The sequence below is a fragment of the Squalius cephalus genome, assembly GCF_949319135.1.
Source record: "Squalius cephalus genome assembly, chromosome: 1".
Classification (NCBI taxonomy): Eukaryota; Metazoa; Chordata; class Actinopteri; order Cypriniformes; family Leuciscidae; genus Squalius; species Squalius cephalus.
The window spans coordinates 10267076-10291834 of NC_137122.1; the positions used below are offsets into that span (position 1 = coordinate 10267076).

The 24759-nt window shown below is 39.4% G+C and overlaps 1 protein-coding gene across 1 annotated transcript in view; it reads right to left on the bottom strand.

The window, feature by feature from the left end:
- LOC307163194 (uncharacterized protein) overlaps positions 1 to 24759 on the bottom strand; it is a 106738-nt gene that overhangs the window by 56784 nt on the left and 25195 nt on the right. Inside the window, exons 5-10 of the mRNA XM_079879165.1 lie at positions 14248 to 14286; positions 13669 to 13743; positions 7370 to 7398; positions 7204 to 7278; positions 6986 to 7054; positions 6283 to 6861 (exon numbers count right to left, since the gene is read on the bottom strand). Coding sequence (XP_079735291.1) covers positions 6751 to 6861; positions 6986 to 7054; positions 7204 to 7278; positions 7370 to 7398; positions 13669 to 13743; positions 14248 to 14286 — 398 coding nt within the window. The 3' untranslated portion in view covers positions 6283 to 6750. The remainder of the gene's footprint in view (positions 1 to 6282; positions 6862 to 6985; positions 7055 to 7203; positions 7279 to 7369; positions 7399 to 13668; positions 13744 to 14247; positions 14287 to 24759) is intronic.

The window sequence follows — 24759 nt, forward strand, 5'->3', positions numbered from 1 at the left end:
CGCTAAAAGATTAAAGCTGCCGTCGGCAACATTTTTTTTAACAAATTCAGTGAAATTGACACTATAATCTACGGAAGAGGATTAGGGCCAGGCAATAATAAAAAAAATAAAACCATCTCGAGATTAAAGTCATTATAATGCGAGATTAAACTCGTTAAATTTCGAGAAAAAAAGTCGAAATACAATCTTGAGAATAAACTCATTAAATATCGAGAATAAAGTCGTTGTGTTTCGAGAATAAAAACCCGTTAAATTTCGAGAAAAAAGTCGAAATACAATCTTGAGAATAAACTCATTACATTTCAAGAATAAAGTCGTTGTGTTTCGAGAAAAAAAGTCGAAATGAAATGTAGAGAATAACGCATTCGATCTGTGTTCATTAGCCTACTGATAGAGGACATGGCAGAGTTGGATCACTTAGTCAAGCTATATTTTAGACTTTCTTTCAGTAACAAAGCCGTCTAGGTCGGCTAGAGGAGGAGCTGTACTATCATGGAATAATGTCCACTTTAATGCACCCTATAGGCGGGTGAGAAACAGCGCCATGAATTATGCAGAAAATGCAAGACTGCTCTTTGTGCATTGTGTAATGTGTCAAGTTCAAAGCTTCATAAAACAATAATTCCACAGTAAAAACTGCTTAAAATTTGGATTTCGTTAGACAACAGCTCTTCTATAATGGGATAATGTCCACTTTAACGCACCCTCTGATGCGGCCTAGAAAATGCACAACTAGTAGGAATGATGGCGATCATGGCGCAATAAGGCGACTCTGAATTTGTTTGCCCCATTTAAAACTTTAACGGTCCATAAAAAAACCCGGTAGCCTACAGAAATTTGTGCCAATATTTCGGTTTCCACTAGATCAATATATGCTCTATTACTCCCTTTAGTCGGATTTAACGCACCCTTACATATGGCTGAGAAATGCAAAATTTCTTCATTCATTTCTAACACAGCTTGGTGCGAGCAATGCCATACACACAGGGTGCTTAAGGAAGCGTTGCGTCATTTAAAGGGGAGGTCCGCGCGTCAATAAGTAGCCTAATAAGTAACTGGATTCAGCCTCGTATGCAATGAACTCTGATCGAATGCGTTATTCTCTATATTTCATTTCGACTTTTTTTCTCGAAACACAACGACTTTATTCTCGAAATTTAATGAGTTTATTCTCACGATTATTTCGACTTTTTTTCTCGCAATTTAACGTTTTTTTCTCGAAACACAACGACTTTATTCTCGAAATTTAATGAGTTTATTCTCAAGATTGTATCACGAGTTTTTTTCTCGAAATTTAACGAGTTTTTTCTAGAAACACAGCGACTTTATTCTCGAAATGTAATGAGTTTATTCTCAAGATTGTATTTAGACTTTTTTCTCGCAATTTAACGTTTTTTTCTCGAAACACAACGACTTTATTCTCGAAATTTAATGAGTTTATTCTCAAGATTGTATCACAAGTTTTTTTCTCGAAATTTAACGAGTTTTTTCTAGAAACACAGCGACTTTATTCTCGAAATGTAATGAGTTTATTCTCAAGATTGTATTTCGACTTTTTTCTTGAAATTTAACGAGTTTTTTCTCGAAACACAACGATTTTATTCTCGATATTTAATGATTTTATTCTCAAGATTGTATTTTGACTTTTTTTCTCGAAATTTAACGAGTTTAATCTCGCATTATAATGACTTTAATCTCGAGATGGTTTTATTTTTTTATTATTGCTTGGCCCTAATCCTCTTCCGTAATAATCCGACAGAACAACATAAATAAGGTGGTTTTAGAAAAAAAAACGAGCTTCTAACTCCACCTGGAGCGTGTTATTTGTTTTGCAAAAATCACCGCTCCCGAATCATCGGGTCCAATCAGCGCAGGGGGGTGTGAGATCTGACTGTCAATCACAGTTCGTGCACACGCCACAGATCCCCCCTCCCTCGCGCACATTACAATATCACATGCACACGACACGCCTGAAGTTCGCCTGAAGATTGTATGAAGCGTGATGGCGGAGAGAAAATCTACTAACAAGCTTCCAATTCCTCGGTTATTGCTATCTATGAATAGATTAGCCAGGGCAGCCTACCTCCGAGTCAATGGTGTTGATCGATGCTGAAGAGACGGACGCGTTCACAGAAAATCAGGTACACACGCACTGACGATGGGCGGGTGCTCGTTGGTAGTGGGGGAGGGGCATGAGAGTTGTAAACATTCAAAATTTTGGCTAAGTCCACTCAATCTGCCAGACTTGCCGACTGCAGCTTTAACCATCACACTTTAAAATAACGTACACCTACACTATACCCTAAACCTACCCGATAGTGTTAACAAAAGCAAATGCGACATGGAAACGTAATCGTAGTCATGGTGTTTAAGATTATTTATGAACTTTGAGCTCGTCTTTCACGGGATTCGAACCCAAGGTCTTCCAGCTGAGCTACTGAGCAAGCTTAATAAGTTATCAGAAATGTGTGTGACAACGATTAGAAGTGCTTGCTGTTTTACTGCCTCTAGGCTTCATTTCTTTTAGAAACTGCAGTAATATGTACAGATTGGCAGGGTTCGAATTATGATTTCATCTTTGTGGGGGTCTCTTTAAAAAAAAAAAAAAAAAGTAGCCTATGAGCAGGCGCGGTGTAGCTTACTAATGTAAATAAATACAAATATTTAATAAAAAAGCATTGCAAACACAATTCAATTTAAATAGTTATATGTTATAGTAATAGTAAATGTTATATAGATCCAACAATTTTTAGTGTGTATTTAAGAGGTCCAGTGGCAGAACTTTTGCCAAGCGTGTTAGAGGTTATGGGTTCTTATCCGCACTCGTATAGGTTTTTTTTTTTTTCTCATCAAAACCGATTATGTTTATCAGTGGTTGTATATCAGGCAAGGACACGTTTGTGTGCATTTTTTTTTTTTTTTTGTAATTTCACCGGAACGAATAGAGAGTCTCCTCCTTATGAGAGTCAGTATGTGTCATCGGCACAGAGGCATTGCACCCTGTCGTCATTGCCTCAATCCCTGAGGACACACCAGGGCCGAGTTCAGCAGTGGGTGCCCACGGTGAGGAGCCAGAGGCAGGAGCAGCACAAAGGCAGAGGTGAGACAGAGGATGAGTTTTTGGACTTATGCAACTAGAGAGGGAGGCAGAGGCGAGGAGAGCACAGGAAAGAAGGGAGAGGATGGGCAGGCTGTTTTCTCTTCTTGAGAGAATGATTGAAAAATATATATTTTTTTCTACATATTCTTGTTTAACTTTTTTTCACTTTTTATTTTTTAAAAGGAAAGAAATTCTGTACATTTATTTTTATGCAACTTTAAATGTGTAATAAAAGTGAACGAATTGTTCTGGACATTGTTTATTTTTGTAATGACAGTAATACTTTCTACATGAAACAAATTCTATACCTTTTTATTTTTTTCAAATAAAATTGGTAAATGAAAATCATTTGTTCTATAGGCTACATTAAAGTACTTTTTCCAACTATTTACAAAATACGTTAAACATATCAAAATCAACATAAACATTTACATTTACAATACATAAAATAAGAAATAAATGATGTAGACTTTTATTGAGCTGAGCTGCTGGACCGGGATGGGCTGCCCCTGGTAAGGCCTCCTGCTGGTGGGACATCATCTGGGATGGTCTCCAGAGTGTTTAAGTGCATATTTCCACTATCCACTAAGTTGTCAACCAACAGCTTTGCAGGGCTGATTCAATCGATGGCTTTCTGAAAAAAGTACTTTTAATAACTACTAATACTGCATTGGGGAAAAACTACTAAAACCTTAGTTAAGCAAAATTATCTCGCATACTCTAATGTACTTAAAGTATCAAGAGTAAAACTAAAGGTATGTATTCTGCAGGGGGGAAAAAGTTCTTGTCAGGGTTTTATGGTTTTTGCATTTATATTTGGCTATTACTACATTACTGCGTATGTTGCATTTTATTTATGTATATTTTCAAGGTTGTTACATTTAAACTATATAATTTTGTGTAGTTTAATGTAAAAATGTATTGTGATGTGAGGGGAAAAAAGTACTTAAGTAGGTTACTTCACATTTGTAAGTGAATACTTAACGAAATATGCAGTTCCGAAAATTAAAGTAACAAAATGTAGGTCTATTGTCACAATATTAACAAATTGTTTCTAACTAGAGCTGCGTCCCATATCAAAGGGCGCATCTGACGCGCTCGGACCGGTCTAGCCTACGGAGGATTGTTCTTGTCGCCTGGCAACAGTGACAGCTGCCGATGACGAGCGTGAGAAATACTGGACTTTTTTATATTCAATTGGGTTTTTTATTCAAACAGGGCTAAACCGAAAATACATGACCTGGCAGCGCCGGGGCTGAAACATCCTCACCATGTCCTCCAGTAAAATATAAAACATAAAAATGACAATAGCCAATTCTGGCTCCATAGCTGTTTACTCAATTATATCAAATGAATCATCAGGATGGCAGCTGTCCTCTCGCACCGTTGATTGGCGCCAGGAGCGGTGATTGGGAACACCTGGTTGCACAATTAGGAAATCCTACGAAGGCTACATGGTGCGTCCTTCGAGATCTGCATCCTTCTAAGGATGCAGCCTTCACATTGGGACACAGCTACTGTGTCCAAATGTTCAGCGTTTCCTTGTAGCCCAGAGTGTGGTAATGGACTCTCGTTTAGTGTTTAGTGCTGTTATCATTAAGAACGTCCTTGGTCAGTCTTTTTTTGTCTTTATTATTATTACTTTTTTAAATAAGTAATATTTTTTTCTTCAAATAGCTTTGTAGTTTCTGCCAAACGTACTTCTGTTTTCCAGTGGCGGCTGGTGGGTTTTAAAATAGAGGAGGCACACACAATTTTACTGGTCGGATGTTTTAACTACTTTAAAATGGCTTTTTTGGTCACTTATATCTGAATATTTATAGAAATGACACAGACATCAAGACAATATAAATATAAGTTCACTCAGCTAGTCCTATCACTTGAAGCAGAAAATCCATCCTTCTGTCCTTATAAATGTCCGTGTTAAAAGAGCACTTTCAGTGGTTTAGTGAAGCTGATTGCTGTAGCTTATATCCGACTTAGGCATGGGGTCAGAGATGAGGAACGATCCCAGCTTTTTCCCTCTCAACTTCCAGCACTGTACCTTTCAGAGTTGAGAAGCAACATCCAACCAAATCATGGAAACCTAAGGCCTTCTTCTCAGTCACCAGAACAGAGATCAAAAACTCTAGAAAACTCTTGAACACTTAAAAGAGGACCCAGATAAACAATGCCCTTTTCACAAAATTAATTCACTAAATTGTAGAGCTTTCAGAAGTAAAACCCTTGTAGAGTGAAAACATTTTATTTTTGTCAGAGCACTCCATATGCTTCAGATGTTGAGCTTCAACAGCTCATCAAGCTAATGTTTGTAGAGCTGTAGTGCATTGTGAGAAAGGTAATAGTGATCTACACATCTCAGCTCTTCATGCAGAACCTTGGATTACAGCAGATTCTTCTACATTGAATCATTTGCATCTGCTGCAACTACACCTCTATGTGCACTGAAGTGTGTGGAGGAGGAATCAGTGGTAAAGTGAGAATTGGAAATTAGAGATTAGATAATTGAGATCAACCGTCTTTGATATTTTCAAACCCAAGGTGGAGCTTGTCCATGTACACTTAAGACATGCTCTGGAACGGCAGATTCTGCAGGGAGGAGAGTAAGTGGTTTCATTGTAGAATGAACAGATGTAGAAGTTCACTTATCACTACCAACTCTCACTGAATGTGACTTAATTCCTATAACTGGGATGAAATCCCGACTCCAGAAGCTCATACCATCTTAAAGCTGTAGATGACCAGATGGTTTCAACATCATTGGTGTGCATAAGGTACGAGGTCAGTGTAATGGTCATCATAATGAACCCTTCACTCGACGTTTGGACTTAGTTGGTAACGTCTGACTAGTTTATTGTCTGTGTGAATCGAAACATTCAGACTTTCACATCAGAGCTATGAGGGTACATTTCAGCTTACAAATATGAATATTTTGTTCTCAAATTCAAATCTACAAGCTCTTGAATTTTGCCACTCTCTTACCTTCATACAAGTATTCATTTAAAACGTGAATTCTAACTTTGAAACTTTCCAGCTAACAAGAGCAAGTTTAGTTACGCCTGTTTTTACAGGAATGGAAGAGACAAAAACTTTTCTTTTAACTCATGATTTTTCATGCTCTTTATTGTCACATGTGAAAAAAAGAAAGGAATAACTGACATTTAATAGCGTGACATATACACATATACACACTGCAAAGTCAAATTTTAGAATATTTTATGAATATAATGTGAGCAGAAACTGATGTAATTCTCAGACGGACGTCTCTCTGTAGAAGAAACAGCTGAAATACAATCTGACGCAAGAGGATCATTTCAGCATGAGCTTCTGCATGAAGATGAAGGTTTTCAGACAGAAATCCAGCAGATAAACAGACTCCAGTCATGGAAGAGGCTTGAGAGACACTAGATTGAGTCTGGCCTGTATGAAAACACATCAGGGCTTCAGTCTCTAACTTTACTGTAGCTGTGATGATATAGATGAGATTCTGTGCTCTGACCAGATGATGATTCACAATAAATCTCATTCATATTCACAGGACATTCAACAAATATCTGCTCGTTCACACACAAATATATAATTCCTCCAAACACCAGAGAGATGAAATCTTCCCATCTGCTCCTGATATGATGAGCTCATGATCTGTATCATTAATGTTTATTTGTGAAGGTCTTGTTCTTGTTCACAGAGGCGTAAAGTTGATCCTGCGGTTGATCTCCTCTTCCTCTGATGGCAGCATAAGTCACTGTATCATCATGATCCTGAAAGAACAGATTCTGTCCATCAATGTTTGAACCCCAGCGATTATTATTATTATTATTATTATTATTAGAGCATGAGCTTCATTTATCTGAGAGTCAAACTCATGTGCTGGTATCTACTCACATTGAGTGATTTTACTGGCTTTGTATTGGAAGAAGTGACCTCAGAATAAGTCACATCATCTGTCTGCTCCTAAACATCAATGCAAACGTGCAGAGAGTCAAGTTTAACACACAGAACAGACATATCTCTCACTATAATATGTAGAATAACACAAAAGCTTTTAAATCACATTATTGAACAGACAGTGAACGTAATGTTTGATGATTTAGTGGACTCACATTGGCTCTTGCAGCGGGAGGAATGGACATGTTGATCGTCTCATACGTCCCTTTATGATCATTCTCATCTTTGACCTTCAGAACAAACAGTTAAACTGCATGAATGACACTTTATTGAGCTTTAAAGACAGTAATCAAATCTAAATCACTGCATTACTGAACTCACCGCAGAGTCGCCAGTCCCTCTTTTATTATCTGAAAACAAGTATCTCATGAAATATGAGTATTTGTAATAAGAGGTCCACTGGAAGCAAGTTTAAGTAGAACCCAAATGCAGTTTAATGAAAATCAGAAACAGACATAGAAACAAAAACATGGCGAGGCATGGCAAAAACAAACTCAGGAACAAGAACTTACTACGTGGTTACATCAGCAATACAAGACAGCGACACACGGCAAACATGAGGGCTAAATACACACAAGACTAATGACTAGACAAGGGACACCTGTGAACAATGATCAAACAATCAGACAAACTCATGACAAGACACATGGCAGGATCACATGACTACAAGGGATCACATGACAGACAAGGAAGCAAACATGACAAAAACAAAACCAGACCAAAACCGTGACAGAATCCCCCCCTCTAAGGGCGTCTCCCGACGCCCAGCAACACAAAAGTCCAGGTGGGTGGTGGAGCGGAGGCGGTCTTGGGGGAGGGATGGTGGGCCAGGCCCGTGCAGGGGGACAGGGCTAGGGACGTGGCATGACGTGGACGGACCTGGGTCGTGACGAGACGTGGGCGGGCCAGGGCCGTGACGAAGCTTGGGCGGACCAGGGCCGTGACGAAGCTTGGGCGGACCAGGGCCGTGACGAAGCTTGGGCGGACCAGACAGCTCCGGTGGCCAGGGCGGACCTGACAGTTCAGGTGGCCAGGGCGGACCAGACATCTCCGGTGGCCAGGGTGGACCAGACATCTCCGGTGGCCAGGGTGGACCAGACATCTCCGGTGGCCAGGGTGGACCAGACAGCTCCGGTGGCCAGGGTGGACCAGACAGCTCCGGTGGCCAGGGTGGACCTGGATGTGTGGGAGACCATGGCGTCGCCGCCTCCATGGTCCTATCCATGATCCTATTACCCCCTCCCAAAATTTTCTTGGGGAGAGCCAGGGGGTATAGGACTGGCTCAGACTGGGCAGACGTGGCGAGATCAGGCTCAGACTGGGCAGACGTGGCGAGATCAGGCACTGGCTGGGCAGACGTGGCGAGATCAGGCGCTGGCTGGGCAGACGTGGCGAGATCAGGCTCAGACTGGGCAGACGTGGCGAGATCAGGCGCTGACTGGGCAGACGTGGCGAGATCAGGCGCTGGCTGGGCAGACGTGGCGAGATCAGGCGCTGACTGGGCAGACGTGGCGAGATCAGGCGCTGACTGGGCAGACGTGGCGAGATCAGGCGCTGACTGGGCAGACGTGGCGAGATCAGGCGCTGGCTGGGCAGACGTGGCGAGATCAGGCGCTGACTGGGCAGACGTGGCGAGATCAGGCGCTGGCTGGGCAGACATGGCGAGATCAGGCGCTGGCTGGGCAGACGTGGCGAGATCAGGCGCTGGCTGGGCAGACGTGGCGTGAACAGACTCTGGCTCGGCAGACGTGACGTGAACAGGCTCTGGCACGGCAGACGTGACGTGAACAGGCTCTGGCTCGGCAGACGTGACGTGAACAGGCTCTGGCTCGGCAGACGTGACGTGAACAGGCTCTGGCTCGGCAGACGTGACGTGAACAGGCTCTGGCTCGGCAGACGTGACGTGAACATCAAATGTGTGCACCGACCACACACACCATATGGCTGTGGCCATAATTGTTAGTGTAGCCATAACTGAGGGCTCAGGTTCAGGCTCGGCGGCGGCCATCTTGTCAGGAGACACAGGCTCGGCGGCCGACGTGGCGTGAAGAGACCCAGACATGGCAGGCATGACAAGAGATTTAGGCTTGGCAGGCATGACGTGAAGAGACCCAGACATGGCAGACATGACGTGAAGAGATTCAGGCTTGGCAGACATGACGTGACGAGATTCAGGCTTGGCAGACATGACGTGAAGAGACTCAGGCAAGGCGTGGAGAGACTCAGGCAAGGCGTGGAGAGACTCAGGCAAGGCGTGGAGAGACCCAGACATGGCAGACATGACGTGAAGAGATTCAGGCTTGGCAGACATGACGTGACGAGATTCAGGCTTGGCAGACATGACGTGAAGAGATTCAGGCTTGGCAGACATGACGTGAAGAGACTCAGGCAAGGCGTGGAGAGACTCAGGCAAGGCGTGGAGAGACTCAGGCAAGGCGTGGAGAGACCCAGACATGGCAGACATGACGTGAAGAGATTCAGGCTTGGCAGACATGACGTGACGAGATTCAGGCTTGGCAGACATGACGTGAAGAGATTCAGGCTTGGCAGACATGACGTGAAGAGACTCAGGCAAGGCGTGGAGAGACTCAGGCAAGGCGTGGAGAGACTCAGGCAAGGCGTGGAGAGACTCAGGCAAGGCGTGGAGAGACTCAGGCAAGGCGTGGAGAGACTCAGGCAAGGCGTGGAGAGACTCAGGCAAGGCGTGGAGAGACTCAGGCAAGGCGTGGAGAGACTCAGGCAAGGCGTGGAGAGACTCAGGCAAGGCGTGGAGAGACTCAGGCATGGCGGATACTGTGGATTTGTGGGGCTTCTCCTCAAAACCCACAGTAAATGAGGAACCGCTCAATAATAGAGCATAATCCATGTATTGTTCAAGTGAGAAATGAATTTGGTAACACTTTATTTTGATAGTCCGTTTGTTGAGACTTTACTAGTTATTAGTAGCCATTCAGTAGCTTGTCAACAGTGCATCAGTTGACATTCAACAACACTGTTTCAACTGACAAGTAACATACGTTCAACTGACTGCCTATAGACTATAAGGTAAAATTCAAGTGTTAATCTACAGATTTTACAAAAAAAGTGCCTGTTGACTGTCAATGTTATTTTGCAACAGGTTATTAACCAATTGGCTACTAACTTTCAATTGTCAACTAACTTTCTGTAGATTGAGTACCAACAACTCAAGATCAATCTGTCAGTTAAAAGTCAACAGTCATGTCAGCATATGAAGTATATGATACTGTATATCCTACTCAAGGGGTCTCATGTGCATCAAATTAATGATTATTTTAGCTGATTTAAAACTGTTTTTAAAAAATTGTTAACCATTTGTAGATAATCTGTTGATAGTCAACTAAAGATTACATGTAGTTGCTTATTTGTTGCTTGTCAACAAATAAATTGTTTATGATCAGTAGACTATTAATAGACATTATCCACTAAGCGTAAGTAGATTTATTTTAGGACTATCTAATTAAAGTGAAAGACAGTTGATATCAGTAGAAAGTCTATAACCTATCAACAGATTAATATATTGTTTATGATCAGTTGACTATTAATAGACATTATCCACTAAGTGTTAGTAGATATATTTTAGGACTATCCAATTAAAGTGAAAGACAGTTTATATCAGTAGAAAGTCTATAACCTATCAACAGATTGTATACCTAACCTGACTGAAGTAGAACAAACACTATGGCCAGCACATCAGAGAAAAGAAAACTTTTATTAAATAAAAAAATAATACAACCCATTATTTACTAGGATATCACGATCACATCTGAACCATCTGATTATATGAAAAAAATTATATTGAGCATTCCAAATGAGAAAACTCAATAGTCTACATCATTTCAAATGCCCGAGGCCAAGATCAAAAGTTATAAACAACAAATAACAATAATTATTAATTAATACATTAATACAGTTACATACAGCCTTTCATGACAGTAAGTTTTACAGAAAATCGCATTTATTAAATGCAGTTTAACGTTATAACAGTTACTCATTTAAGAAATAATCTCTGTTCCTGCTGCAAACTCGCTTCGGAGGATTAACAGACAAGACTATAGTTTAAACCATTAACAATACCTTCTTTAATCGTTTAACCATTTTGTAACATTTAGTTTATTTAACATTACGGTGAGACGCAAAAGGCGTTTTCTCCTATAGAACCATAATACACCAAAACACAATAAATTAACAAAATACATAATTTTTATTAGCTAACGTAACGTTAGATGTAATCCAAATCTTTATAATCCATACGCAAGCAAGAAACAGATCCAAATTCAGCCCTTCATCCACATCCAGCGATCTCCATTCTCAGCAGCGACCGTAAATGTCAAATCCCGCGCTCTTGATGAATTTATTTTTTTTATTATTTTTTTTTTTTTAATAAATCTTTATTAACAACAAGGCGTTACAGAAAGTAAAATATCAAAGCACAGCTCTTGATGAATTTAAATAAAAAAATTGCGCCCTCAAGAAGCGTTACGACATGTTTTACGGCAGTGATACCAAACGCTCATTGGCTCTCGCCTGCTTCGTCACAGATTGCAGCATGCCGTGTTTCAGTTGAAACAACATTGAAATGCAGAAGTGCGCGCGCCGTCTTCACGCAGAGGGAAGCTGGGTTAACATTTTCATGGATTAATAACTTAAATTCTGCTCTGTCCCTTATACAAAACTATTATATACTGCCAGAGAGGACTGCAACACATCGTCATTTGAGCGACTTTTGGTACCGATTTACATTTTCGCAATAAATGATTATGATTAACGTTACACATCTGTTGTTTTTCTTCATAATTTTAGCCTGCATAGTTTTAAGAAATGGTTATGGGTAGGTTTAGGGGCAGGAGTAGGATTAATGTTAGTGGCTCAAAATATATTTTAATGCTATTAATAAAACTGGCATTTCCCTACACATGTCCATAAAGTGTTGTATTCTTTTTATATTCTGTATAAAATGAGTAGGCTAATTTATATTCAGGTTTGGGAGTAGGGTTAAGGGAACTTACATTTATCTATAAAACAGTATAAGGGAAATAATACAGAAATCTTTATGATTCGTAAACGTTTTGTAGTTGTGAATTCGTAATAATTCTACGTCTGTATCATACGTTTCAGCATCTATCCAAACGTACAAAAAAAGTATATTTCAATCTGTTGATAGGTTATAGACTTTCTACTGATATAAACTGTTTTTCACTTTAATTAGATAGTCCTAAAATATATCTACTAACACTTAGTGGAAAATGTCTATTAATAGTCAACTGATCATAAACAATGTATTTGTTGACAAGCAACAGATCTAATCTTTAGTTGACTATCAACAGATTATCTACAAATGGTTAAAACATTTTTAAAAACATTTTTAAATCAGCTAAAATAATCATTAATTTGATGCACATGAGACCCCTTGAGTAGGATATACAGTATCATATACTTCATATGCTGACATGACTGTTGACTTTTAACTGACAGATTGATCTTGAGTTGTTGGTACTCAATCTACAGAAAGTTAGTTGACAATTGAAAGTTAGTCGCCAATTGGTTAATAACCTGTTGCAAAATAACATTGACAGTCAACAGGCACTTTTTTGTAAAATCTGTAGATTAACACTTGAATTGTACCTTATAGTCTATAGGCAGTCAGTTGAACGTATGTTACTTGTCAGTTGAAACAGTGTTGTTGAATGTCAACTGATGCACTGTTGACAAGCTACTGAATGGCTACTAATAACTAGTAAAGTCTCAACAAACGGACTATCAAAATAAAGTGTTACCATGAATTTTTCCCCCAGGCAGTCCACAGCGCAAAGGTTCGTCTAAACCATGTCTAAAAATGTCCTTGAGTGCTACATCATTAAAATCTACCTTGTGACAGAGTTCGCAAAAGTCCTTGACATAATCCTCTACGGTCCGGTTGTCCTGACGAAGACGAAGGAGGTCAACTGCTGGGTTCATAGTTTAGGTCTTGTATTATGTAATAAGAGGTCCACTGGAAGCAAGTTTAAGTAGAACCCAAATGCAGTTTAATGAAAATCAGAAACAGACATAGAAACAAAAACATGGCGAGGCATGGCAAAAACAAACTCAGGAACAAGAACTTACTACGTGGTTACATCAGCAATACAAGACAGCGACACACGGCAAACATGAGGGCTAAATACACACAAGACTAATGACTAGACAAGGGACACCTGTGAACAATGATCAAACAATCAGACAATAAACTCATGACAAGACACATGGCAGGATCACATGACTACAAGGGATCACATGACAGACAAGGAAGCAAACATGACAAAAACAAAACCAGACCAAAACCGTGACAGAATTTATGATCAAACACAATGTTAAGCATTTAAGATTTTTCAACAATCAGATTTTGTTGAAGCATTAAAATGAAATATAAAAATAAAAATGATTGTTGACTTGAAAACTTGTTGATATTGACATTACAGGATTTCTCAGCAGGAATAAACTTCTGTTAGAGAATTTCATATAATCCACATGTTTCTATGATACTTACAGTCTGAACATGATGTGTTAGTTTGCTCATCTGAACTGTTTTTAATTGTTGTAAAGGAGTAAATCTGAAAACTCACCAGCTCTTTTTCTGCAGATCAGCCAGAGAAGAGCAAGAAGGAGAACAGCGACTGCAGCGACAGAAATCACTATGACTGAAGAAGAGATCGAGCACAGAGTCAGAGACGGACAGGGCAGATTGGGGACAATTATAGACAAAGACAAAACACTGTGATTATGTACCTGTGTTTTTATTCCAATCATCTGTGCCTGGTGTTGTTGAAAAGGATGAATGGGGACAATTATATACAAAGACAAAAGCCAAAAGCTCTTCTTTCAAGAAACAAAAGGAAAAAGTAAACTCAACTCTTACATACTGATTATTTATATATGTGGTAGAGTGTCTATATGGTAATATTTCTATAGAATTATGTTAGACAAAGCTGTTCTGTGAATAACATCATCAATGGCGTAAAAGCATCATCATGTACCTTGTGTAGAATGATTCACTGCTGTCGTTGAATCAGCTGGAGCTGTAATGGATTAATGTTTGTTCAGATGATTCATACTGTACAATATTATCATTATATTTTAACTAGAGACGGACAGGGCAGATTGGGGACAATTATAGACAAAGACAAAACACTGTGATTATGTACCTGGTGTGTTTGTAACTGAATGATCCTGAGAGTCTGTGCCTGATGTTGTATCAGTTTGAGCTGAAAAGGATGAATGTTAGTTGAGATGCATCATAATAATATCCAGAATGAGGAGAAGAAGAGGTGAGGTGTAGCAAACCTAGCAGCTTAAACTTTATTTTACCAAACTAAAGAGAGAAATCCAACATGAGAACACACAAAGCAAAATCCCCAGATTTCATTTAACTCTGCTGAGAGTACATATGGTCCCACTCTGAAGAGTGTTAAAGTTAAGCCGGGTTCAAACTGTGCGATTTTGGCCACGATTTGGCCGCCTGAGACAAATTTTTCAAATCCTAAAAGATTCCTCTTATCCTAGACTAAAATCTGAAGTCTTTGAACGTTAGTTTGACATAGTAGTATTCACCGACAGCTGATTAATGACTGTTGCAATCAAATTTTACCTCAGACGAAATTCTGGCAGTGTCAGAAGATTTGACTTAGTCCTGCAGTGACTTCTAATACGACGACCGTCAAATTGTCTTCGTTTTTCAAGACGAGCCGTGACCAAAATTAACGTTAGAGATTTCTTTGAAGCCACCATTTCAATCATGAGTGTAACGCAGCTCACGGCCACGGAACAAAGTCCTTCATGATGTAAAATTCCAGACGAGTTTTCTTGTGTGTGTCCGTTTTTAATGCATCTTCACTGTCGTACACACTGACATTAATGACAGCTGAGATCTTACAGTGTGACATGGCTTACAGCGAGGATCATGTTCGTACAGTCTGACAGGCAACAATCATAAAGGACTATTATAAATCGCACAGTGTGCATCCAGCTTAATGAGGGTTATGAGAAGTTAATGAGATAACAATGGGATTAATTAAGTGATGATTGAGCATTAGTGATGAACACCTGCTGTTAACAAGCAGAATCACTGAAGAACAGAGAAACACAAGAACTACAACTGACTTCAGACACAGCTTTAGATGAAATCAACTGAAGATAAAAAAAAGACATTAAGGCCCTGTCCACAAGAACACGTGTGATTTTTCTATGCCGTTCGTCCACAGGCAAACGCAGCATCAGGACACTGAAACCGAACCTTTTTTAAAACTCCTGCCAGGGTGAAGATTTTCAGAAACTCCGGTCGCGTAGAAACTGTAGATTCTGGTTTGTGACGTTGGAACCGGAAATAACTTTTTTACAGGCTTCTGATTGGACAACAGGGCTTTAACCCTCTGAGGTCGGCAAACGCGCCGGCGCGTTTTGCTGGATTTTCTTCACATTGTAGCACTATAAACTTAAATTTCTCCATCATTTATGGTCATACAGAAAAAAGAAATATAAAAAAGAATCTGTGATATTTCAACTTTTGTATGTGTCCACTTCCAATCAAACCAAAACATTGTGCTCTTGTAAAATAAAGAAAATAAACAGGGTGTGCGTTCTGCCTCTCCGTCGCGGTGAACTTTTTTTTCTTGAGCACGTCTATAAACTGAAACAAAACTCAGCGAATACTTGTCACACATTTATGAGCCATATACCTTTATAAACATTTAAGTGTGTACTTTTAAATGATCGGATTCAAAATGAAAACAAATATTCTCTGTTTAAGTAATTTGTATAAAACCAACAAGATGTCCAGATTCTCAAACGCTTCCTAATTATTTTTAATTTGAACACGCCCACTCGCGCAAAAGAGATTCACATCCAAATCTCCACATGGAACGCGAACGCGCTCATTACCTCAACAAAACACCAAAACACTTCACAAGTCTCTGCTTTTCGTCGAGTTTGAAAGGCACACCGTGAGCTTACATTGGATTTAGGCTACCTCAGAAGAAGAAGAACGCGATTTGAAGACAAGAAAGATACAGGTAAGAAATTCTTATTAGTTTGTTATTGTTGCATAAATTTCACATTGCAGTTGAACTGTTGCTAGATATATGGGGAATATTATAATATTTAGACCCGTGTTTACTGTTACTGTGTTTGTGGATATCTGCTCAAACGTAGATATGTATATGGTAACCATAATGTTTTATATTTGAGCGCGATCGCGTTTGAATGTATCATATTTTTTTTTTGCCATTGATATGTTTATAAGCAACTGAAAAAAGCACAAATGTCAGGGCATGTCAGAACATCTCAAGGACCCCAAAAACTCCTCAGACCACAGAGGGTTAAACTTGTTGCTGAGCATTACGAGTGTATGGCTTATTTTGTGTTTCTCTCTTTTTTTTTTGTATATTTGTTTTGTTCACTTTTACATGTATGTTTTTGATAATTTTGTGAGTGGATGAGCAGTATTTTATGTCTGTTTGGTGTTTTTCATGGATCTACAGTGAATGCGCTGCATGGATGAGCTCAACATATCGTCTTCATGTGACGCTTTCTGGGAGAATCGAGTGAAAGAACCGGAGTGTTATATGAACACACTACTCTCACTGTTTATACTAAACGTCATAGAATATGCATAACAGTGGCGGCTGCTGGTCTTTCAAAGAGGGGAAGCTCATTTTCGGCCTACATCATAAAAATTATTCATTTATTTATACGTAAATTCTACGCTCTGTGAAAAATGAATGTAATAATATAATAAAGGTATAAATAATAATACAATAATGTATAATAATAATGCTACTAATGATAAGATGTTTTTTAATTATTTTAATAATTATTTTTGAATTATTACTACTAATAATATCAAAATAAAAATATAATAAGTAATAATATAATAAAGGTATAAATGTATAATTGTGTGAAATGTATTATGAAAATTGGCTAGCAATTTCGACAAGCAAATACCAAGAAATAGGTTGCAGCAGTTTGTCTTTGAAAAATCTGCGATGGGACTGAGCTCGAACAGCTTCAACATCAGCGACTTTTTATTGTATGAAACCGCTATCAATCAAAAGGAGACGCAGCCTTTCGACAGACCCTCCAATCATCATGCAGAAGCCCGGAGTCCAGGCCAGCCCACTCCTCTATTCACCCCCAGAGATGCTGAGCTTCCGCGGGCGGGACATAATCGCAGCATTTATCCAATGACCGTCTAGTTTCGAAGCGCTGAAAAAAAAATTTCAAAGCAGACCCACTGAAGTCAATGGAAGCTGGGCTTCAACAGGGAAATGCACTGTGACGCTACGGGAATGCATGAGAAGGAAATCGAGTCAGCCGACCTGCTATATGTAACTGATTCTGAACGAACTCGTCTTTGAGATTAACGTTTTGTAACGCATTTTTAGTCAATAAAATGTTAATACAATAGTACATATCTGACCATTCATTTTTTGATATTATAGGGGAGGCCGAGCTTTCCTTGCAGTCTTAAAGAAATCGCCACTGATGCATAAGTACGCTAACTGGGACACACCATAAAAGTCCATGAAATGAAACTAAAACAACAACTCAATGTGACAATCATACTGTAGAATATGACAGTCATATTTTGATGAGTTAACACTAAAGTCAAAGAAGCTTTTGTTCCCTCAGTTTGTTCTGGTTCAGTGATACTGATAGACCTTAGTGTTACTGACATTATGAGGCTCTTCTAACACTGTTTTCTCACCTGAATACTTGACAGTGTATCTGACTGAGGTCTGGAGTTGATTTCTGTGAGCAAGAAGACATCTCCACTCTCTGTTGTCATCTTCATTCAGGAGTGTTGTAGTCAGAGTGATGATGATACAGCGATCTTGATCTGATGATGATAATATCTGATATCTGGAGTCTGTCTTCAGATCAACACCAGTCTGATTCACCCACAACAGCTTAAGTTGCTCAGAACGAACCCAATAATCACAGGAGAGTCCAGTATATAAATACAACTGACAGGAGAGAGTCACAGAGCGGCCTGGACTGATCTCAGTCTGTGAGGATGAAGATGATGACGATGATGACGAAGATGATGATGATGATGATGATGGAGACACTGAAACTGAACACAAGACACAAATCACAGACCCTCAATCATCATCTGAGTTTAAAGGGAGAATTTTAAATTGACCACATAATCATAAACTTACCATGAAGAACATGCAGATAAACACGTTCATCAGTTCCTTTTTTTTGGTGTTTTCCATTCTCATCTATCCATTGTTGGCAGGTGTATAATCCAGAATCTTCTTCTGTGACGTTCTTGATGTTCAGAGAGCAGTCAGACTCCAGACTCAGTCTCTCATGTCTCTCTGTGTCATTCTTCTTTATCCCTCCAGCAATCAGTTCAACTGCTACTGAATGTCTGAATCTGTTCCATGTAGTTGATTTGCAGTCAGAAAGAGCATTATTACAGGACAGACGCACATTTTCACCAGAACTGATGAACACATGAGTCTCATTCACTCCACTGGTTCCTGAAACACAGTATATCTCAGTGATCATTATGATATATATTAATAAATGAAAACATATACCAACATAAAACGCAGAAGAATCAAATAGTCTTTTTTCTTGGTTTCCTCAAACACACTCTCCAGAATAAACTATTAGTCTTTATCAGAGAGCTGTTCAAATCACTGGCACACTCTTAATATGAAGATAATTCTTCATCATCAGATGTTTGAGTGACACTATGTCCAGTATCAGGAATAATACAGTATGATCTGTGTGTATCAATACACAACTCTGAGATCACAACGTGAATGTGTGCAAGAATAAACTGAGCATGTTCAAATGAACTCTTTCCAGACTAATTCCACTAAATGTTGTAAGGGTGGATTTCCTGCAAGACTGCCGAATGACTAAAGAAACATTGTCAGCAAGATGGTAGAAAACTGTAGCCTGGAAATCCAGATCTAAAAGGTTAATGGTCTGGCGTCGACTAATGAAGATCGGCCAGCTCGAGGGGCGGCACCAAGCATGCATTTGAAAATCTCACTGCACGCAATTGGATAACATTACGATCAATCACAACAATAAATCCCAGCTGCCAGCGGAGCTAACCTTATTAGACATTCTCTGATTATACTCTTACCGTATCCGGTCGGCGAAACAGCAAAAACATCCTTCTTGCAAAGGAACGATTCGAGCGGCGTCTTCTGTTCCTCTTTTAGATAAAAAGCCAAGTCTAACTCGTTCATTGTAGTGGCCAAAGCCGTTTCAAACAACTGGTGTTCATCCGTAGCCATCTTGCAATGTTTACTAATGACTTCGACATCACAGCGCTGTCATCATCGGTTTAGCTCGCCTCTGGCCCGCCTATATCAGATAACCCGATGTGATTGGTGCAGCTCAGATCGAGGGCATATTTAATGAGCATCATTACTCGACGCCAGAGTAACTCGCTGAGCAAATTCAACTTGTGCTCTTGCGAGAACTCTGGATTACCAGGGTAAGAAAACTGTACATTTCTTGTCTATTCCACCCACTGCCACTTATACCAATGACGGAAATATAAGCGCAGTTACAATAGATTAATATGTGGGAGAGCGTTGCTCTGACAATATTGTATTGCAATAGATAGCACTATTATACTATACACTCACCTAAAGGATTATTAGGAACACCATACTAATACTGTGTTTGACCCCCTTTCGCCTTCAGAACTGCCTTAATTCTACGTGGCATTGATTCAACAAGCATTCTTTAGAAATGTTGGCCCATATTGATAGGATAGCATCTTGCAGTTGATGGAGATTTGTGGGATGCACATCCAGGGCACGAAGCTCCCGTTCCACCACATCCCAAAGATGACCTATTGGGTTGAGATCTGGTGACTGTGGGGGCCATTTTAGTACAGTGAACTCATTGTCATGTTCAAGAAACCAATTTGAAATGATTCGAGCTTTGTGACATGGTGCATTATCCTGCTGGAAGTAGCCATCAGAGGATGGGTACATGGTGGTCATAAAGGGATGGACATGGTCAGAAACAATTCTCAGGTAGGCCGTGGCATTTAAACAATGCCCAATTGGCACTAAGGGGCCTAAAGTGTGCCAAGAAAACATCCCCCACACCATTACACCACCACCACCAGCCTGCACAGTGGTAACAAGGCATGATGGATCCATGTTCTCATTCTGTTTACGCCAAATTCTGACTCTACCATCTGAATGTCTCAACAGAAATCGAGACTCATCAGACCAGGCAACATTTTTCCAGTCTTCAACTGTCCAATTTTGGTGAGCTCGTGCAAATTGTCGCCTCTTTTTCCTATTTGTAGTGGAGATGAGTGGTACCCGGTGGGGTCTTCTGCTGTTGTAGCCCATCCACCTCAAGGTTGTGCATGTTGTGGCTTCACAAATGCTTTGCTGCATACCTCGGTTGTAACGAGTGGTTATTTCAGTCAAAGTTGCTCTTCTATCAGCTTGAATCAGTCGGCCCATTCTCCTCTGACCTCTAGCATCAACAAGGCATTTTCGCCCACAGGACTGCCGCATACTGGATGTTTTTCCCTTTTCACACCATTCTTTGTAAACCCTAGAAATGGTTGTGCGTGAAAATCCCAGTAACTGAGCAGATTGTGAAATACTCAGACCAGCCCGTCTGGCACCAACAACCATGCCACGCTCAAAATTGCTTAAATCACCTTTCTTTCCCATTCTGACATTCAGTTTGGAGTTCAGGAGATTGTCTTGACCAGGACCACACCCCTAAATGCATTGAAGCAACTGCCATGTGATTGGTTGATTAGATAATTGCATTAATGAGAAAATGAACAGGTGTTCCTAATAATCCTTTAGGTGAGTATATATCAAGTCAATACCAAATCAAAACTAGTTAGCACATTATTTTTAATTGAAAGGGTTTGACAACATGGTTAAAATTATACTTAAAATAGTTACAAAATAGATGTATGAGATGATAATAACTTATAGCCTACCATTACTTGTACCAGCATATATGTAAAATGTTACCAGAGAGAGAGAGAGAGAGAGAGAGAGAGAGAGAGAGAGAGAGAGAGAAATAGACCCAAGAAAGGGACCCAGAGAATAAAAGAGACAGATCAACAGTTTCAATCTTCTTTTATCATTTTCCTGACCATGTGACTAAAACCCAAATGTGAGACGTTCAAACTGACCAATCAGATCATTACAACTTCCCCCACGGTACTAAATGTGTGACAATTCATCGACACCTGAAGTACACACATCTTGGCCTACAGTGATCACTGTCAGCCCCTCTGTGCCTTTAGGAACTACAAATGGTCATTGTGGAGGAAAGAGGGGGTGGAAAACAGTAAAGCAAACGTCTTTAGAGAAAATACAGATTTCTTTACCTGTGAGAAGTGAAGAGAGAATGATCAGTCCCAGCACACACAGATCACACTTATCAGCCATTTTGTGTTTCTGTCAGTCTTTCTCTTCATTATATATAGTTACAGCTCTTCCTTTAAACATCATCAGCTCCTCCTCTGGTTATTCACTTCCTATGATCTGACATACTGAGTGTTGAAATCCTGCTAGAGTTGCTGTTTAGTGACACAACGCCACGGTGAAGTGTTGCTTTAAGTGTGTGTGAAACATGTGAGAAGTGCATATACTGTGAACACACTGTCTCAACACACATCTGCTCTGAACAGTTTATTGGCTACTTTTGCACATGAGAGAATGACTGTTAGATTCACTTCTTTCTTTTAGCAGTTTCCAGCATGACATTAAAATCCAGAAATAAAATAATTGCATTATTAGTAATAAAATTTGTTTGCTACTGAAAAGGTTTCCAATATCCATGACTAACTTGTAGAAAATGAATTCTAAAAAAGTTTTTAAGGTATTTTGAAATGATTAACGTCAGCTCCAGTTTGGTGAAACAGAAAGTATTTGCACACACTTCATGAGCGTCTGTAAAGCAGATATTAAATGTCTTCAGGAAGAGTTTCTACACATGGATTATAACGTTCTGCTTTACTCTGGCAACATTTTTGCAAGATGCAGAATACGTTGCGTTGTGCACGTTTCGCAACAGTTTCAAAGTGAAATGTCCAGGGAGTGGCACTAAAAACATGTTTAGTCTTTTTTCCGGAACAGATGAACGTGAAAATGGCAACGTTTTATTGCGTTGAAGTTTGTACGTATCATCGCAGTTCTGAGTTGAAATGTCCGGTGAGTGGCGCTAAAAGATTAACCATCACGCTTTAAAATAACGTACACCTACACTATACCCTAAACCTACCCGATAGTGTTAACAAAAGCAAATGCGACATAAAAATGTAATTGTAGCCATGGTATTTAAGATTATTTATGAACTTTGAGCTCTTACATCATGACTCGTCTTTCACAGGGTTTCAAACCCAAGGTCTTCCAGCTGAGCTACTGAGCAAGCTTAATAAGTTATCATAAATGTGTGTGACAACGATTAGAAGTGCTGCTGTTTTACTGCCTCTAGTCACAATGCCTCTAATGTTGCCACAGGAACGTATTTCCAATGAGCCAGTGTTGGCTATATTTTATGAATACCTTGGTGTGTCATTATGAGAGTCAGTATGTGTCATCGGCACCATGCTCTGAAGATACTCAAGATATTTCTTCCTTGTAAAAATATAATGAAATTTAAAAAAAAAATTATAATATCTTTTATTTTTTCCTTTTGTAATGAAACGGGTCTTGACAGATTTCTTGAGTCACACCGAGAACAATGACACCAATCATGCCGTAGTCGGACCGAACTTGCTGTCCACAGTAATGGTTGTCTTTTGTGTCGGTCACAGTCAGGTTTGTTTGGACCTGTTGTGTTTCATCATCGTCTGCCTTAATCACTCTTTTGTTGTCATGGACACTAATGATTTTCAGCTTTACACTCATCAATCACCATCATCATCATCACCTGTATTTGTGTCAGTTCTAGTTCAGTCAGTGTCCGGTGTCGTCTTTAGTGGGTGTGTTGTATGTTACTCTGTTCCTGTTTGGATTACCGGTTGGATTTATTAAATATTCATCTTCATCTTCATCTTCGTGTGTGTTTTTACACCTGCGTGACAGTCTCTTTATGTTGTGGCTTTGAGCTCTAGTGTTTTTAAAAGTAAAAAATGATCATTTTAGCTACTAGATGGCTATAGAGCTCCACTATATGGTATTTGACTAACTGAAAGATATCTTTTCACAAGATTTTCCAGTTAGATTCATATCTAAATATTATGAAATCACAATTCTAACAATGAAATTTGTTTTTTTTGTACTGAAATTTTGTTTTTTCAAATAATGTTACATTATGATTAGAATCAAACCTGAAAAAGATAAAAGTTGAAATTTTAGAGTTATTCATTTATTTCAATCATCTTTTTTTCATATAATTGTACAAATGTGATCTACACTTCAGTTACTAACTGTAACAGAACAGATATGTACAGTTAGATTATATATTGAGTACAAATACTTGACATGAACGTCAAATTGCAATGAATTGAACAGCATAACAAATAAGCAAATAAAGCCAGCCACCTCCGTTTCTCATAACAAGCGCGAGTGAAGCTCCAGGTGTAGCGTTAGCTTCGTCCTCTGTCACTGGCCTGTAAATCGGGTTGGTCCGGTCGGAGATCCTTTATCGTTTTTTGTCTTCCAGCGAACGCCTTGTGAAAGGTTTTTATTTGTAAATCAGTGACAGAATTTGGTTTAACTTCTGCCATTCTCTCTACGAAAATGATCAACCTAGCAAGGTTTTGACGGAGTCGGAGTGACGGTGTCGCCTGCGCACTCGCAGTGGCAAAGAGCGTTGAGTTGAATGGCAGGTGACGAGAACCAATCAGATTGGATAAAATAACACGTATCCAATTCTGATTCGCCAGGGATGCAGCGATCTGCGTCCGGAGGAGAATCTTTAAGAAACCAATTAGAGACCAGCTTCAGGTCACATGCTGCCCGAAAATTTAAGGACTCCATAGACATCCATTTGTCCGGCGTCCCTCTCACATGAAACCGCATGAAACTTATTGAAAAACATAATAAAGAAAATAGTTAACCAATTAAAGCCAGTTTTTATTAAATGCTGAGGCTCTTACTACTTACATTGTATGAGTAAACTATTTTATTTTTTATTTTTATTTCATTTTTATATCATTTTTGTATACATGTATATTTCTGGAATTTTGATGGGGGCGGCGCCCCAGCGCCCTCTATTGACAAGCTGCTACTGGTCCTCAGTCAGACTCAGCCCAGTGATGAAACTGGTGACGACGAGACAGGGCCAGGAGGAGAAACCACAGCTACATCACAGGTGTGCACAATGTTATTGATGAGGGCAACAGGGTAGAATGTAGTTCATGAGCAAAATGTAATATTGCAGAAGTGCATTGCTGAAAATGTTTCATTAATGCACTTCTATTTTTCATCAATGCACTTCTGCAATATTACATTTTGCTCATGAAAAGTGAGATGAATGAATGTAGCATATGGAGAGATATAGGTAAAGTGTGCTATGGTAGAAACAAATCTGAATTGTGTTCTATCAGAACATCATTATGGTCAATTACTCTCAAACAACTATTGTTTAAATATTGTGTTACTAAAATTTGTATTTTATTTTTTACTTTTATTTATTTATAAAGGGACCATGCACAATTTTTAACATAAAATTTACATTTCATGTAT